The 12,700-nt window shown below is 62.1% G+C and overlaps 2 protein-coding genes across 2 annotated transcripts; both read right to left on the minus strand.

Moving 5' to 3' along the window:
• Window positions 1-640: 640 nt before the first annotated feature.
• LOC310888301 (mucin-3A-like) lies at window positions 641-6,226 on the minus strand (the record flags this gene model as incomplete). The annotated part of the gene is made up of 10 exons (XM_083814895.1): window positions 641-934; window positions 1,192-1,284; window positions 1,707-1,868; window positions 1,998-2,160; window positions 2,249-2,314; window positions 2,727-2,872; window positions 3,072-3,130; window positions 3,276-3,391; window positions 3,948-4,055; window positions 6,163-6,226. The coding sequence occupies 9 exons, from the start codon at window positions 6,224-6,226 to the stop codon at window positions 1,194-1,196; spliced, it is 975 nt and encodes a 324-aa protein (XP_083671021.1). The 3' UTR covers window positions 641-934; window positions 1,192-1,193.
• A 2,115-nt stretch (window positions 6,227-8,341) lies between these two features.
• Window positions 8,342-9,336, minus strand: LOC310888302 (interphotoreceptor matrix proteoglycan 1-like; the record flags this gene model as incomplete). The annotated part of the gene is made up of 4 exons (XM_083814896.1): window positions 8,342-8,621; window positions 8,801-8,859; window positions 9,005-9,120; window positions 9,240-9,336. The coding sequence occupies 4 exons, from the start codon at window positions 9,334-9,336 to the stop codon at window positions 8,342-8,344; spliced, it is 552 nt and encodes a 183-aa protein (XP_083671022.1).
• Window positions 9,337-12,700: the final 3,364 nt, after the last annotated feature.

Genomic DNA, 12,700 nt, shown 5'->3' on the forward strand with positions numbered 1-12,700 from the left:
CCCTATAAGGGCGGGGGGGGGGGGGGGGGGGGAGGGGAGAAACGGTCCTGGTCTCTCTGCGTCAGGGGGAGGGTCAATGGGACACGAGTTGGGGGTCCCCTGGAGGGGGTCCCAAGAATGAGGAGGGGGTCCCATGGAATATAAGGTGGGGCTCCCGGGTGGGTGCTGTCCTGTGGGTGAGATTCCCATGGGAAACGAGGATGGGGAGGGGACTATGGGGGGGGAGATCATGGGTGGGGGGTTTTCCCATGGGGGTCTTGAGGAAGGGTCCCCACAAGATCTTCTCCCCTCCCTCCACCCCCCCCCCCCCCCTCCCCCAATCCACAGGAGACATTCTCTGCACTGTAATGCCCCAAATGACCCAAAATCCCATGTTTTTTTATGGGGAACGCACCACCCCGAAATGCTGAGGTTGGGGGGGCTTTTCCAGGGACCCCTCCCCCCCCCGCTCCCCTCCCCTATTCCCCCCTCCTTTTCCCCAAGGAATTAATGGCCCTGTGCATGCCAGAGCCATCCCAGTACAAACCAGTGACACCAGTGACTTGGTAGTTATTTATTTGGAATTGGAGGGGGGGGTCCAGCCCTATGCATGAGGGAGGGGGGGGATCCTGACCCTTAAAGTGACCTATGGGGGGGGGGGGCAACCCTGAAATGAGGTCATGGCCCCCAAAGTAGTGTCATCACCAGGAGAGCAGGGCCAGGACCTGTATGTGCAAGCAGAGGTGGGGGCCAAATGAAGTGCTACAGGAAGGGTGGGGGTCATGACTCTAAAAGGGAGGGTCACGACCCCCAACTTGAGGTCATGACCCCCCCAAAAGTAGGGAGGGTATCCCACAGTGCTGTGCGGGTCCCTGGGCGGGGGGGCAGCCTCCTGGTGTCCTCCCCTCCTTGCTCAGAGCTGCGTGGCGATCCTCTCTGGCCTCTGCATTTGGACCTGGAGGGGGGTATTTTTTTTTGGGGGGGAGGGGATCACATGGTGAGGCTGTGAGTGGGGATGGAGGTCATGTGATCCCCCCCCCCCCGGGTTCCTCCACCTGTGCCCCCCCCCCCCCCCCGGGGGGGTGAGGGGACCCACTTTTACCGAGGTGTCCATGGACTTCAGGTCAACCCACATTGTATAATGGAGCTCCATGGGGGTGTCCCGGGTGCGGGGGTCCCTCCCACCCCTCCCCCCCCTTCACCCCATCGTACCTTCATTTTGGATGATGAAGTGCTCTGGTTGGGCTCCAGCTTTCATTCATTTCCTCATACCAGTTCTCCTTGTCCTCCTTCAGGTCGCTGGCACTGGAATGGGATGGGATGCCGTGGGACTGTGACACTGGGAGGGGGGGACCAGGAGGCACTGGGGGGGGCAGCAGGCACTGGGGGAATCCAGGAGGCACCAGGAGGGTCAAGCCCCTACCCATTGGGGCCACCAGAGATGGGGCCAAGCAGCACAGATGGGTGTGCTTGAGAACCTCCATGGATGGCAACTCTACAACTGGAGACTCCATGGATGGAGGATATCCATGGGTGGAGGACGTCCATGGGTGGAGCACGACCATGGGTGGAAGGTCTACCACAGGTGGAGGATCTCAACCACCGCCAGGGCTTTCCTGTCCAGCTGCCTCTCCCCCGCCCCACCCACCACCCACCATCAGCCCTTCCTCCAGGTCCCCTCTTGTGCCCACTGCCTCCTCCCCCCCAATTCTGCAGGATCCCCCCACCTCTCAGATGACTTTGGCCTCTTGGCCCTGAAGAGGAAGATGGTGAGAACGAGGATGACCAAGCACAAGGCTGCCACGGCCACGCTCAGACCCACGGTCATCTTGCTGACCCGGCTCTTGCACCGATTGCCCTGGTACCAGTAGAGGTTGGTCTCACGGCAGCTGTGGGGAGGAGATGAGAGGCTGAGCACGGTGCCGAGACCCTCACCCCAGCCCCTGGTCCTTTGGTAGGGCCAAGAGCACCCGTCAGGGCACTGGAGGTGTCCCTGGGGGTGTCCCCATGGTCCTTACAAGCACTGGGGGCCACTCAGGGTGAGCTGGCACTGCCCCTCGTTGCAGTCGATGGTGCCGGCGGTGTTGGCCGAGCAGTTGGACACGCAGCTGAGGCCGCTTTTGGTGGTGTTGGGGTAGTAGAAGTCCTCGAAGCCCTTGGGTGCGACCTGGCGGCAATACGCTGCGAAGGGAACGGGGGTTGGCCAGGGGGAGATGCCTCTGGACCCCCGTCCATGGTTTACTCCAAACAACCCACTCCGCGGGCTCACCCGTTGCATTGAACTCAAACGAGGGTTGGGTGATCGTCACTTCAGAGGCGTTGAAGCAGAAGCTGCCTGGGAAGGAGAGGGAGAGGCCGTGTGGAAGAGCTCCTAGGCCTCAGGGGTCCCAAGGGCCCCAGTCCTGTCCCCGGAGGCCCCAACTCTGCCCCAGGCCTAGGCCTGAATGGATCCCCAGGGCCTCAGCCATTTCCAGGATGCCCCAACCCTGTCCAAAGGGCCCCAAGCTTGTCCCCAGAGGCCACAACCTTGTCCCCAAGGCCAGGCCCGAATGGTTCCCCAGGGCCCCAACCCTATCCTCAGAAGACTCCAACCATGCCCCAAAGGATTAGGCCCGAAGGGGTCCCAAGGGCCCCAACCCTGTCATGGAGGGCACAACACCATGACAGAGGGCTCCAATCCCATCATGGAGGGCCCTAACCCCATCCCTGGGGACCCCAACCCTGTCCCTGGGGGAGCAGAGGCTCACTGTTGTCAGTGCAGTTTTTCTGATGGGCCGCTGCTTGGACAATCTCCTCCTTCACATTCTTGGTGACATTATTGATCTTCTCCGTGGTATCGGCGGTCACCAGCAGAGTGACGATGACGGCGTGATCCACCATGATGCTGCCGTTCCTGAGGGAACACCCCAATGGCCGTTGGTGCACCCCCAATGCCAGTTGGAACATCCCAATGTCTCCTGATCATTGACCAGCATGAGGCCAGTTGGAGCACCCCAATGCCTCTTGGAGCACCCCAATGCCCACTGGAACACCCCAATGGTAGTCCGAGCACCCCAAAACCCTCTCCCAGAGGCCAGCACCCCAACACTCACGACAGACTCAGGATCTCGATGCCCTGGTAGCCTTCAATGTTGCGGTAGAAGACGTCCATCTGGAAGAGAAGGAGGCTGCAGACTGGGTATCAGGGCCCCACTCCCTTCCCTCTCATGTTCCTTCCCCACCTCGGGGATCCCACAAACAAGCACACCCCTAACAAGGACGGAGAAGACCCCATGGGGGAACTAGCATTGTCTCACCTGCTGGGTGAAGCTGCGGACGAAGTTCTGGTAGGTGTTGGAGCTTTTGTTTCGGAGGTCCTCAGAGAACTCCTGGTTGGTGACCCGCAGCTCCACACTCACGGACACATTGGTCTCTTTGGGGGAAGGCAGGAGATGGGACTCAGGAGCAGAAGACAACCCCAGCATGACCATGGGCATTGTTCCCAAGCCCCACATGGCACTAACAAGCCTTAGTGGCCCCAACCGGCCTCACCTGGGCCCTCCAGCCTCTGCTTATTGCTGCAGAGGGAGCATTTAAGGGCAGGCCCGAAGTCCTCTGGAGCTGTGCTAAGGGGGGACCTGATCTTTGGCTGCCACTGTTTGGACCTCAGCTGTGGTCTCCTGCCCCATGCTTCTCCTTGCGCCTTTGGGTGCTGTGGGACCTTGTGGTGTTTGGGGAACTTCTTACCCCCACTTTTGGTGCTGTAGGACCTTGTGCTTATTGGGAAACACCTTGCCCACAACGTTGGGTGCTCCATGATAGCACCATGGTTAGAAAACTCACTGTCAACACCTTAGGGTGCTGCGTGTTCGTGCCCTGCTCAGAGACCATGTCCTCCCCATGAGGAAGCCCCCCTCCTGGTTCTTCCCAGAAGATTTCCCCCCCACCCCCACCCCGTGGTCTGGAGGTGGGCGCAGATGGCTCCCTACCGGCTTTAGTCTCGATGCTGCTCTCGCCGTAACTGCAGGTGTTGCCCGTGTATCCTGGGGGGCACACGCATTGGCCGTTGACCCAAGTGCCTCCATTTTCACAGACCCCTAGAAAAGACCAGGTGAGGTGGGGCTGGGAGTTTTAAGTCGAGAAACCTGCCCTGGTGGCAGCCAAAGGTGGGAGGGGTGATACCTGGGGTGGTGGTGGTGGTCGTGGTGGTGGTGGAGCGAGTAGTGGTAGTGGTGGTCGGGCTCGAGGTGGTAGTGGTGGTGGTGGTGTTCGGGCTCAAGGTGGTGGTGTTCGGGCTCAAGGTGGTGGTGGTGGTGTTTGGGCTCGAGGTGCTGGTGGTGGTCGGTCTGGAGGTGATGGTGGTGGTGGTCAGGCTCAAAGTGGTGGTGGTCGGGCTCGTGGTGGTGGCGGTGGTGGTCGGGCTCAAGGTGGTGGTGGTTGTGGTGGTCGGGCTTGCGCTGGTGGTGGTGGTGGTCGGGCTCATGGTGGTGGTGGTGGTGGTGGTGGTTGGGCTCGAGGTGGTTGTGGTGGTGGTGGTCGGGCTCAAGGTGGTGGTGGTGGTGGTCTGGCTCAAGGTGGTGGTAGTGGTGGTGGTCGGGCTCGAGGTGGTGGTGGTGGTGGTCGGGCTTGTGGTGGTGGTGGTGGTCGGGCTCAAGGTGGTGGTGGTGGTCGGGCTCGAGGTGGTGGTGGTGGTTGGGCTTGTGGTGGTGGTGGTTGGGATCATGGTGATGGTGGTTGGACTTGAGGTGGTGGTGGTCGGGCTTGAGGTGGTGGTGGTGGTCGGGCTCAAGGTGGTGGTGGTGGTGGTGGTTGTGGTGGTGGTGGTCGGGCTCGAGGTGGTGGTGGTGGTTGGGCTTGAGGTGGTGGTGGTCATGCTCGAGGTGGTGGTGGTAGTGGTGGTCGGGCTCGAGGTGGTGGTGGTGGTTGGGCTTGTGGTGGTGCTGGTGGTCAGGCTCGAAGTAGTTGTGGTGGTGGTGGTGGTTGTCGGGCTCGAGGTGGTGGTGGTGGTCGGGCTTGAGGTGGTCGTGGTTGGGCTTGTGGTGGTGGTGGTGGTGGTGGTGGTGGTCGGGCTTGTGGTGGTGGTGGTGATGGTTGGGCTTAAGGTGGTGGTGGTGGTGGTCGGGCTTGTGGTGGTGTTCGGGCTTGAAGTGGTTGTGGTGGTGGTGGTCGGGCTTGTGGTGGTGGTGGTGGTCAGGCTCGTGGTGGTGGTGGTGGTGGTTGGGCTTAAGCTGGTGGTGGTGGTGGTCGGGCTTGTGGTGGTGTTCGGGCTTGAAGTGGTTGTGGTCGTGGTGGTGGTGGTCGGGCTCGAGGTGGTGGTGGTGGCGGTCGTGCTTGAGGTGGTGGTGGTGATTGTGGTGGTTGGGGTCGTGTTTGTGGTGGTCGTGCTCGAGGTGGTGGTGGTGGTGGTTGTGGTGGTTGGGGTCATGGTTGTCGTGGTTGGGCTCGAGGCGGTGGTGGTGGTCGGGCTCGTGGTGGTGGTGGTGGTCGGGCTCAAGGTGGTGGTGGTTGGGCTCGAGGTGGTGGTGGTTTTGTCTGTGCTCTGGGTGGTGCCTGCATACAACATGAGCGCAGCTCAACCAAATCCTCCCTGGCGTTATCACCTCTCAGATGTGGGCGAGGACTTCCCTGTTCCCTTCCCTTCCTCGCAGTCCAGTTTCTCGCCTCTCCTCCCGGTCACCCTCCCACGTGAGCTGCCTGCACTTTGCCCCCTGCAGCAGCCCCACCTTGCCCTCCAACTTTCCCTTTTCCCCGTCCTTCCTTCCCTGTGTCCTCACGCCTCCACCTTCTGCCTCCCTTTCACTTTCTCCCCACGCCCTCCCTGTGCCCATTCACACACCCGTGGGGTGTGCAAGGCGCGGTGGGGTGAGGGCGCACGCCGGCACCTCGGGAGCTTCACGTGAGGACAGACAGCCGGGAGGACAAATTCTTGGCCTCCACTCCCCCTTGTCACTGCCGGCACCCCAGGGAAGGGAGTTGTGTGGTGTCCCCCTCCCCGTCCCCAATGTCCTTGTCCCCGTCCTTGTCTCCATCCCTGTCCCCACTGTTCCTGTCCCCATCCCCGCCAGTATGGTGTCACCTCGGGCTGTGGAGGCTGATTTTCCCTGAGCATCCCCAACACACCCCAACAGAATGCCTCAGGGGAGGCTGCCCCCTTCCCACCCCCCACGGCTGTGTTTCGGTGCCCCCTGCCTGGGCTGCACTCACCCGCTGCCACCCCGTAGAGGAGGAGGAGGAAGAGGAGGAGGAAGGTCCGGGTGCAAGACCCCATCTTGGCACCCCCCAGCCCCGCGGTGCCGCCAGCAGCATCCCGGTGTGGAGCCATGCCCGAGGCAGGAGTAACAGTGGGGAACTTTGCCCCTCTGCGGGGAGGAGCCACGCATCCTCACCTCGGGCTGCCCCAGGGCAAGGAATTAACAGCCCCAGGCATGCTGGAGCCATCCCAGTACAAACCAGTGCCATCAGCGACTGGGTAGTTATTTCTGGGGAATTGGAGCAGGTCCGGCCATCCCCATACAAACCAGTGACACCAGTGACTTGACAGTTATTTATTTGAATTGGAAAGGGTCCAGCCCTATGCAGGGGGAAGGGGGGATCCTGACCCTTAAAGGGACCTGGGGGGGGGGGGAACACCCTGGAAATGACATCATGGCCCCCCAAAGTGAGGTCATCACCAGGAGAGCAAGGCCGGGACCAGTATGTGCAAGCAGAGGTGGGGGCCAAATGAAGTGCTACAGGAAGGGTGGGGGTCGTGACCCTAAAAGGGAGGGCCACGATCCCCAACTTGAGGTCATGACCCCCCCCCAAAAGCAGGGGGGGTATCCCAAAGTGCTGTGTGGGTCCCTTGGGGGGGGGTAGCATCCTGGTGTTCCCCGCTCCCTGCTCAGAGCTGCGTGGTGATCCTCTCCGGCCTCTGGATGTGAACCTGGGGGGGATTTTTTGAGGGGGGGAGTCACATTGTGAGTCCATGAGAGGGGTGATGGTGCCCCCCCAATATGTTCCCCCCTCCTCGGGTGGGTGGGGGACCTACCTGTGCTGAGGTGTCCATGGACTGCACGTCAACCCGCATGGTGTCCTCATGGGCACCTGTGGGGTGAAGGAGCTCAACGAGGGTGCCCCGGCTGGGGGTCCCACCAGCCCCCCCATCCCATAAGTGGGTTCTCCCCCCCCCAACCCCATACCTTCATTCTGGATGGTGAAGCCCCCAGGAAGGCTCCAGTTTTCATCCTCTTCCTCATAGCACTGCTCCTTGGTCTCCGTCAGGTCGCTGAACCTGGGGGGGTATAGAGGCTGTGACATCGGGAGTGGGTCTGGAGGCAACTGGGGGGTCTTAGAGGCACCGGGAAGGGCAAGCCCCACTCCATCAGGACTACCAGAGGTGGGGTCAAGCACCATGGATGGGTGCACTTGAGGACTTCCATGAATGGAGACTCTACAACTGGAGACTCCATGGAGGACCTCCATGGACAGAGGAGGGCCTCTACTTGTGGAGGTCCTCCCGTGCCTACTGCCTCCCCTCCCCACCCCCCGGGGTTTCCCCACCTGTCTGAAAACTTCAGCCTCTTGGCCCTGAAGAGGAAGGCAGCGAGGATGAAGATGACCAAGCACAAGGCTGCCACGGCCAGGCCCATGCCCACGGCCATCTTGCTGACCCGGCTCTTGCACCGATTGCCCTGGTACCAGTAGAGGTTGGTCTCACGGCAGCTGTGGGGAGGAGATGTGGGGCTGAGCGCAGTGCCGAGAACCCCAGCCTGGCCCCTGGTCCTTTGGTGGGGCCAAGAGCACCCGTCAGGGCACTGGAGGTGTCCCTGGGGGTGTCCCCATGGTCCTTACAAGCACTGGGGGCCACTCAGGGTGAGCTGGCACTGCCCCTCGTTGCAGTCGATGGTGCCGGCGGTGTTGGCCGAGCAGTTGGACACACAGCTGAGGCCGCTTTTGGTGGTGTTGGGGTAGTAGAAGTCCTCGAAGCCCTTGGGTGCGACCTGGCGGCAAAATGCTGTGGAGGGGATGGGGGTTGGCCAGGGGGAGATGCCCCTGGACCCCCACCCATGGTTTACTCCAAACAACCCACTCCGCGGGCTCACCCGTTGCATTGAACTCAAACGAGGGTTGGGTGATCGTCACTTCAGAGGCATTGAAGCAGAAGCTGCCTGGGAAGGAGAGGGAGAGGCCGTGTGGAAGAGCTCCTAGGCCTCAGGGGTCCCAAGGGCCCCAGTCCTGTCCCCAGAGGCCCCAACTCTGCCCCAGGCCTAGGCCTGAATGGATCCCCAGGGCCTCAACCATGTCCAGGATGCCCCAACCCTGTTCAAAGGGCCCCAAGCCTGTCCCCAGAGGCCACAACCTTGTCCCCAAGGCCAGGCCCGAATGGTTCCCCAGGGCCCCAACCCTATCCTCGGAAGACTCCAACCATGCCCCCAAGGCCTAGGCCCGAAGGGGTCCCAAGGGCCCCAACCCTGTCATGGAGGGCCCCAACCCCATCTCTGGGGACCCCAACCCTGTCCCTGGGGGGCAGAGGCTCACTGTTGTCAGTGCAGTTTTCCTGATGGGCCGCTGCTTGGACAATCTCCTCCTTCACATTCTTGGTGACATTATTGATCTTCTCCGTGGTATCGGCGGTCACCAGCAGAGCGACGATGACGGCGTGATCCACCATGATGCTGCCGTTCCTGAGGGAACACCCCAATGGCCGTTGGTGCACCCCCAATGCCAGTTGGAGCATCCCAATGTGTCCTCATCATTGACCAGCATGAGGCCAGTTGGAGCACCCCAATGCCCACTGGAACACCCCAATGGCAGTCCGAGCACCCCAAAACCCTCTCCCAGAGGCCAGCACCCCAACACTCACGACAGACTCAGGATCTCGATGCCCTGGTAGCCCTCAATGTTGCGGTAGAAGACGTCCATCTGGAAGAGAAGGAGGCTGCAGGCTGGGTATCAGGGCCCCACTCCCTTCCCTCTCATGTTCCTTCCCCACCTCGGGGATCCCACAAACAAGCACACCCCTAACAAGGACAGAGAAGACCCCATGGGGGAACGAACAGTGTCTCACCTGCTGGGTGAAGCTGCGGACAAAGTTCTGGTAGGTGTTGGAGCTTTTGTTTCGGAGGTCCTCAGAGAACTCCTGGTTGGTGACCCGCAGCTCCACACTCACGGACACGTTGGTCTCTTTGGGGGAAAGCAGGAGATGTGACTCAGGAGCAGGAGACGACAACCCCAGCACCCTGGGCATTGCTGCTGAGCCCTGCAGGGCTCTAACAAGCCTTAGCGGCCCCAACCGGCCTCACCTGGGCCCTCCAGCCTCTGCTTATTGCTGCAAGGGGGGGCATTTAAGGGCAGGCCCCCAGTCCTCTGGAGCTGTGCTAAGGGGGGGACCTGATCCATGGCTGCCACTGTTTGAACCTCAGCTGTGGTCCCCTGTCCCATGCTTCTCCTTGCGCCTTTGGGTGCTGTGGGACCTTGTGGTGTTTGGGGAACTTCTTACCCCCACCTTTGGGTGCTGTAGGACCTTGTGCTTATTGGGAAACACCTTGCCCACAACGTTGGGTGCTCCATGATAACGCCATGGTTAGAAAACTCACAGGCAACACCTTAGGGTGCTGCGTGTTCGTGCCCTGCTCAGAAACAATGCCCTCCCCGTGAGGAAGCCCCCCTCCTGGTTCTTCCCAGAAGATTTGCCCTCCCGTGGTCTGAAGGTGGGCGCAGACGGCTCCTTACCAGCTTTGGTCTCAATACTGCTCTCGCCGTAACTGCAGGTGTTGCCTGTATATCCCGGGGGGCACACGCATTGGCCATTGACCCAAGTGCCTCCATTTTCACAGACCCCTAGAAAAGACGAGCTGAGGTGTGGCAGGGAGGTGCAGGCTGAGGAACCTGCCCTGGTGGCAGCCAAAGGTGGGAGGGGTGATACCTGGGGTGGTGGTCGTGGTGGTGGTGGAGCGAGTAGTGGTGGTGGTGGTTGGGCTCGAGGTGGTAGCGGTGGTGGTGGTTGAGCGAGTAGTGGCAGTGGTGGTTGGGCTCGTGGTGGTGGTGGTGGTCGGTCTCAACGTGGTGGTGGTGGCTGGGGTCGTGGTTGTGGTGGTCGGGCTCAAGGTGGTGGTGGTGGTGGTCGGGCTCGTGGTGGTTGTGGTCGGGCTCAAGGTGGTGGTGGTGGTTGGGGTCGTGGTTGTGGTGGTCGGGCTCGAGGTGGTGGTGGTGGTGGTTGTGGTGGTTGGGGTCGTGGTTGTGGTGGTGGTCGGGCTCGAGGTGGTGGTGGTGGTGGTGGTCGGGCTCGAGGTGGCGGTGGTGGTCGGGCTGGTGGTGGTGGTGGTGGTCGGGCTCGTGGTGGTGGTGGTGGTCGGGCTCGAGGTCGTGGTGGTGGTTGGGGTCGTAGTTGTGGTGGTCGGGCTCAAGGTGGTGGTGGTGGTTGGGGTCGTGGTGGTGGTGGTCGGGCTCGAGGTGGTCGTGGTGGTGGTGGTCGGGCTCGAGGTGGTGGTGGTGGTTGTCGGGCTTGTGGTGGTTGTGGTCGGGCTCAAGGTGGTGGTGGTGGTCGGGCTCATGGTGGTGGTGGTTGGGCTTGTGGTGGTGGTGGTCGGGCTTGAGGTTGTGGTGGTGGCTGGGGTCGTGGTTGTGGTGGTCGGTCTCGAGGTGGTGGTGGTGGTGGTTGTGGTGGTTGGGGTCGTGGTTATGGTGGTCGGGCTCAAGGTGGTGGTGGTGGTTGGGGTCGTGGTTGTGGTGGTCGGGCTCGAGGTGGTGGTGGTGGTGGTTGTGGTGGTTGGGGTCGTGGTTGTGGTGGTCAGGCTCGAGGTGGTGGTTGTGGTGGTCAGGCTCGAGGTGGTGGTGGTGGTCGGGTTCGAGGTGGTAGTGGTGGTTGGGGTCGTGGTTGTGGTGGTCGGGCTCAAGGTGGTGGTGGTGGTGGTCGGGCTCGTGGTGGTGGTGGTGGTCGGGCTCGAGGTCGTGGTGGTGGTTGGGGTCGTAGTTGTGGTGGTCGGGCTCAAGGTGGTGGTGGTGGTTGGGGTCATGGTGGTGGTGGTCGGGCTCGAGGTGGTCGTGGTGGTGGTGGTCGGGCTCGAGGTGGTGGTGGTGGTTGTCGGGCTTGTGGTGGTTGTGGTCGGGCTCAAGGTGGTGGTGGTGGTCAGGCTCATGGTGGTGGTGGTTGGGCTTGTGGTGGTGGTGGTCGGGCTTGAGGTTGTGGTGGTGGTTGGGGTCGTGGTTGTGGTGGTCGGGCTCGAGGTGGTGGTGGTGGTTGTGGTGGTTGGGGTCGTGGTTGTGGTGGTCGGGCTCGAGGTGGTGGTGGTGGTGGTCGGGCTCGAGGTGGTGGTGGTGGTCGGGTTCGAGGTGGTAGTGGTGGTTGGGGTCGTGGTTGTGGTGGTCGGGCTCGAGGCTGCGGTGGTGGTGGTGGTTGGGGTCATGGTTGTGGTGGTCGGGCTCACGGTGGTGGTAGTTGGGCTCAAGGTGGTGGTCGTGGTTGTCGGGCTTGTGGTGGTTGTGGTCGGGCTCAAGGTGGTTGTGGTGGTTGGGGTCGTGGTGGTGGTGGTTGGGCTCGAGGTGGTGGTGGTGGTTGTTGTGGTGGTTGGGGTCGTGGTTGTGGTGGTCATGCTCGAGGTGGTGGTGGTCGGGCTCGAGGTGGTGGTGGTGGTTGGGGTCGTGGTTGTGGTGGTCGGGCTCGAGGTGGTGGTGGTGGTGGTCGGGCTCATGGTGGTGGTGGTGGTCCGGCTCGAGGTGGTGGTGGTGGCTGGGGTCGTTGTTGTGGTGGTCGGGCTCGAGGTGGCGGTGGTGGTGGTGGTGGTGGTTGGGGTCGTGGTTGTGGAGGTCGTGCTTGAGGTGGTGGTGGTGGTCGGGCTCGTGGTTGTGGTGGTGGTCAGGCTCGAGGTGGTGGTGGTGGTTGGGGTCGTGGTGGTGATGGTGCTGGTGGTCGTGCTTGAGGTGGTGGTGGTGGTCAGGCTTGAGGTTGTGGTGGTGGTTGGGGTCGTGGTTGTGGTGGTTGGGCTTGAGGTGGTGGTGATGGTGGTTGTGGTGGTTGGGGTCGTGGTTGTGGTGGTTGGGCTTGAGGTGGTGGTGGTGGTGGTTGTGGTGGTTGGCGTCGTGGTTGTGGTGGTTATGCTCGAGGTGGTGGTAGTGGTCGGGCTCGTGGAGGTGGTGGTTGGGCTCAAGGTGGTGGTGGTGGTGGTTGGGGTCGTGGTTGTGGTGGTCGTGCTCGAGGCTGTGGTGGTGGTCGTGCTCGAGGTGGTGGTGGTGGTCGGGCTCATGGTGGTGGAGGTGGTGGTCGGGCTCAAGGTGGTGGTCGTGGTGGTCGGGCTTGAGGTGGTGGTGGTGGTTGTCAGGCTCATCGTGGTGGTGGTGGTTGGGCTCGATGTGGTGGTGGTGGTCGTTGGGGTCGTGGTTGTGGTGCTCGGGCTCGAGGCTGTGGTTGTGGTCGTGCTCGAGGTGGTAGTGGTGGTAGGGCTCGAGGTGGTGGTTGTGGTGGTCGGGCTCGAGGTGGTGGTGGTGGTGGTCGGGCTCGTGGTGGTGGTGGTCGGGCTCAAGGTGGTGGTCGTGGTGGTCGGGCTTGAGGTGGTGGTGGTGGTTGTCAGGCTCATCGTGGTGGTGGTGGTTGGGCTCGAGGTGGTGGTGGTGGTCGTTGGGGTCATGGTTGTGGTGGTCGTGCTCGAGGCTGTGGTGGTGGTCGTGCTCGAGGTGGTGGTGGTGGTCGGGCTCATGGTGGTGGTGGTGGTTGGGCTCGTGGTGGTGGTGGTGGTGGTCGGGCTCGTCGTGGTTGTGGTGGTTGGGG

The sequence above is a fragment of the Anser anser genome, assembly GCF_964211835.1.
Source record: "Anser anser genome assembly, chromosome: 33".
Classification (NCBI taxonomy): Eukaryota; Metazoa; Chordata; class Aves; order Anseriformes; family Anatidae; genus Anser; species Anser anser.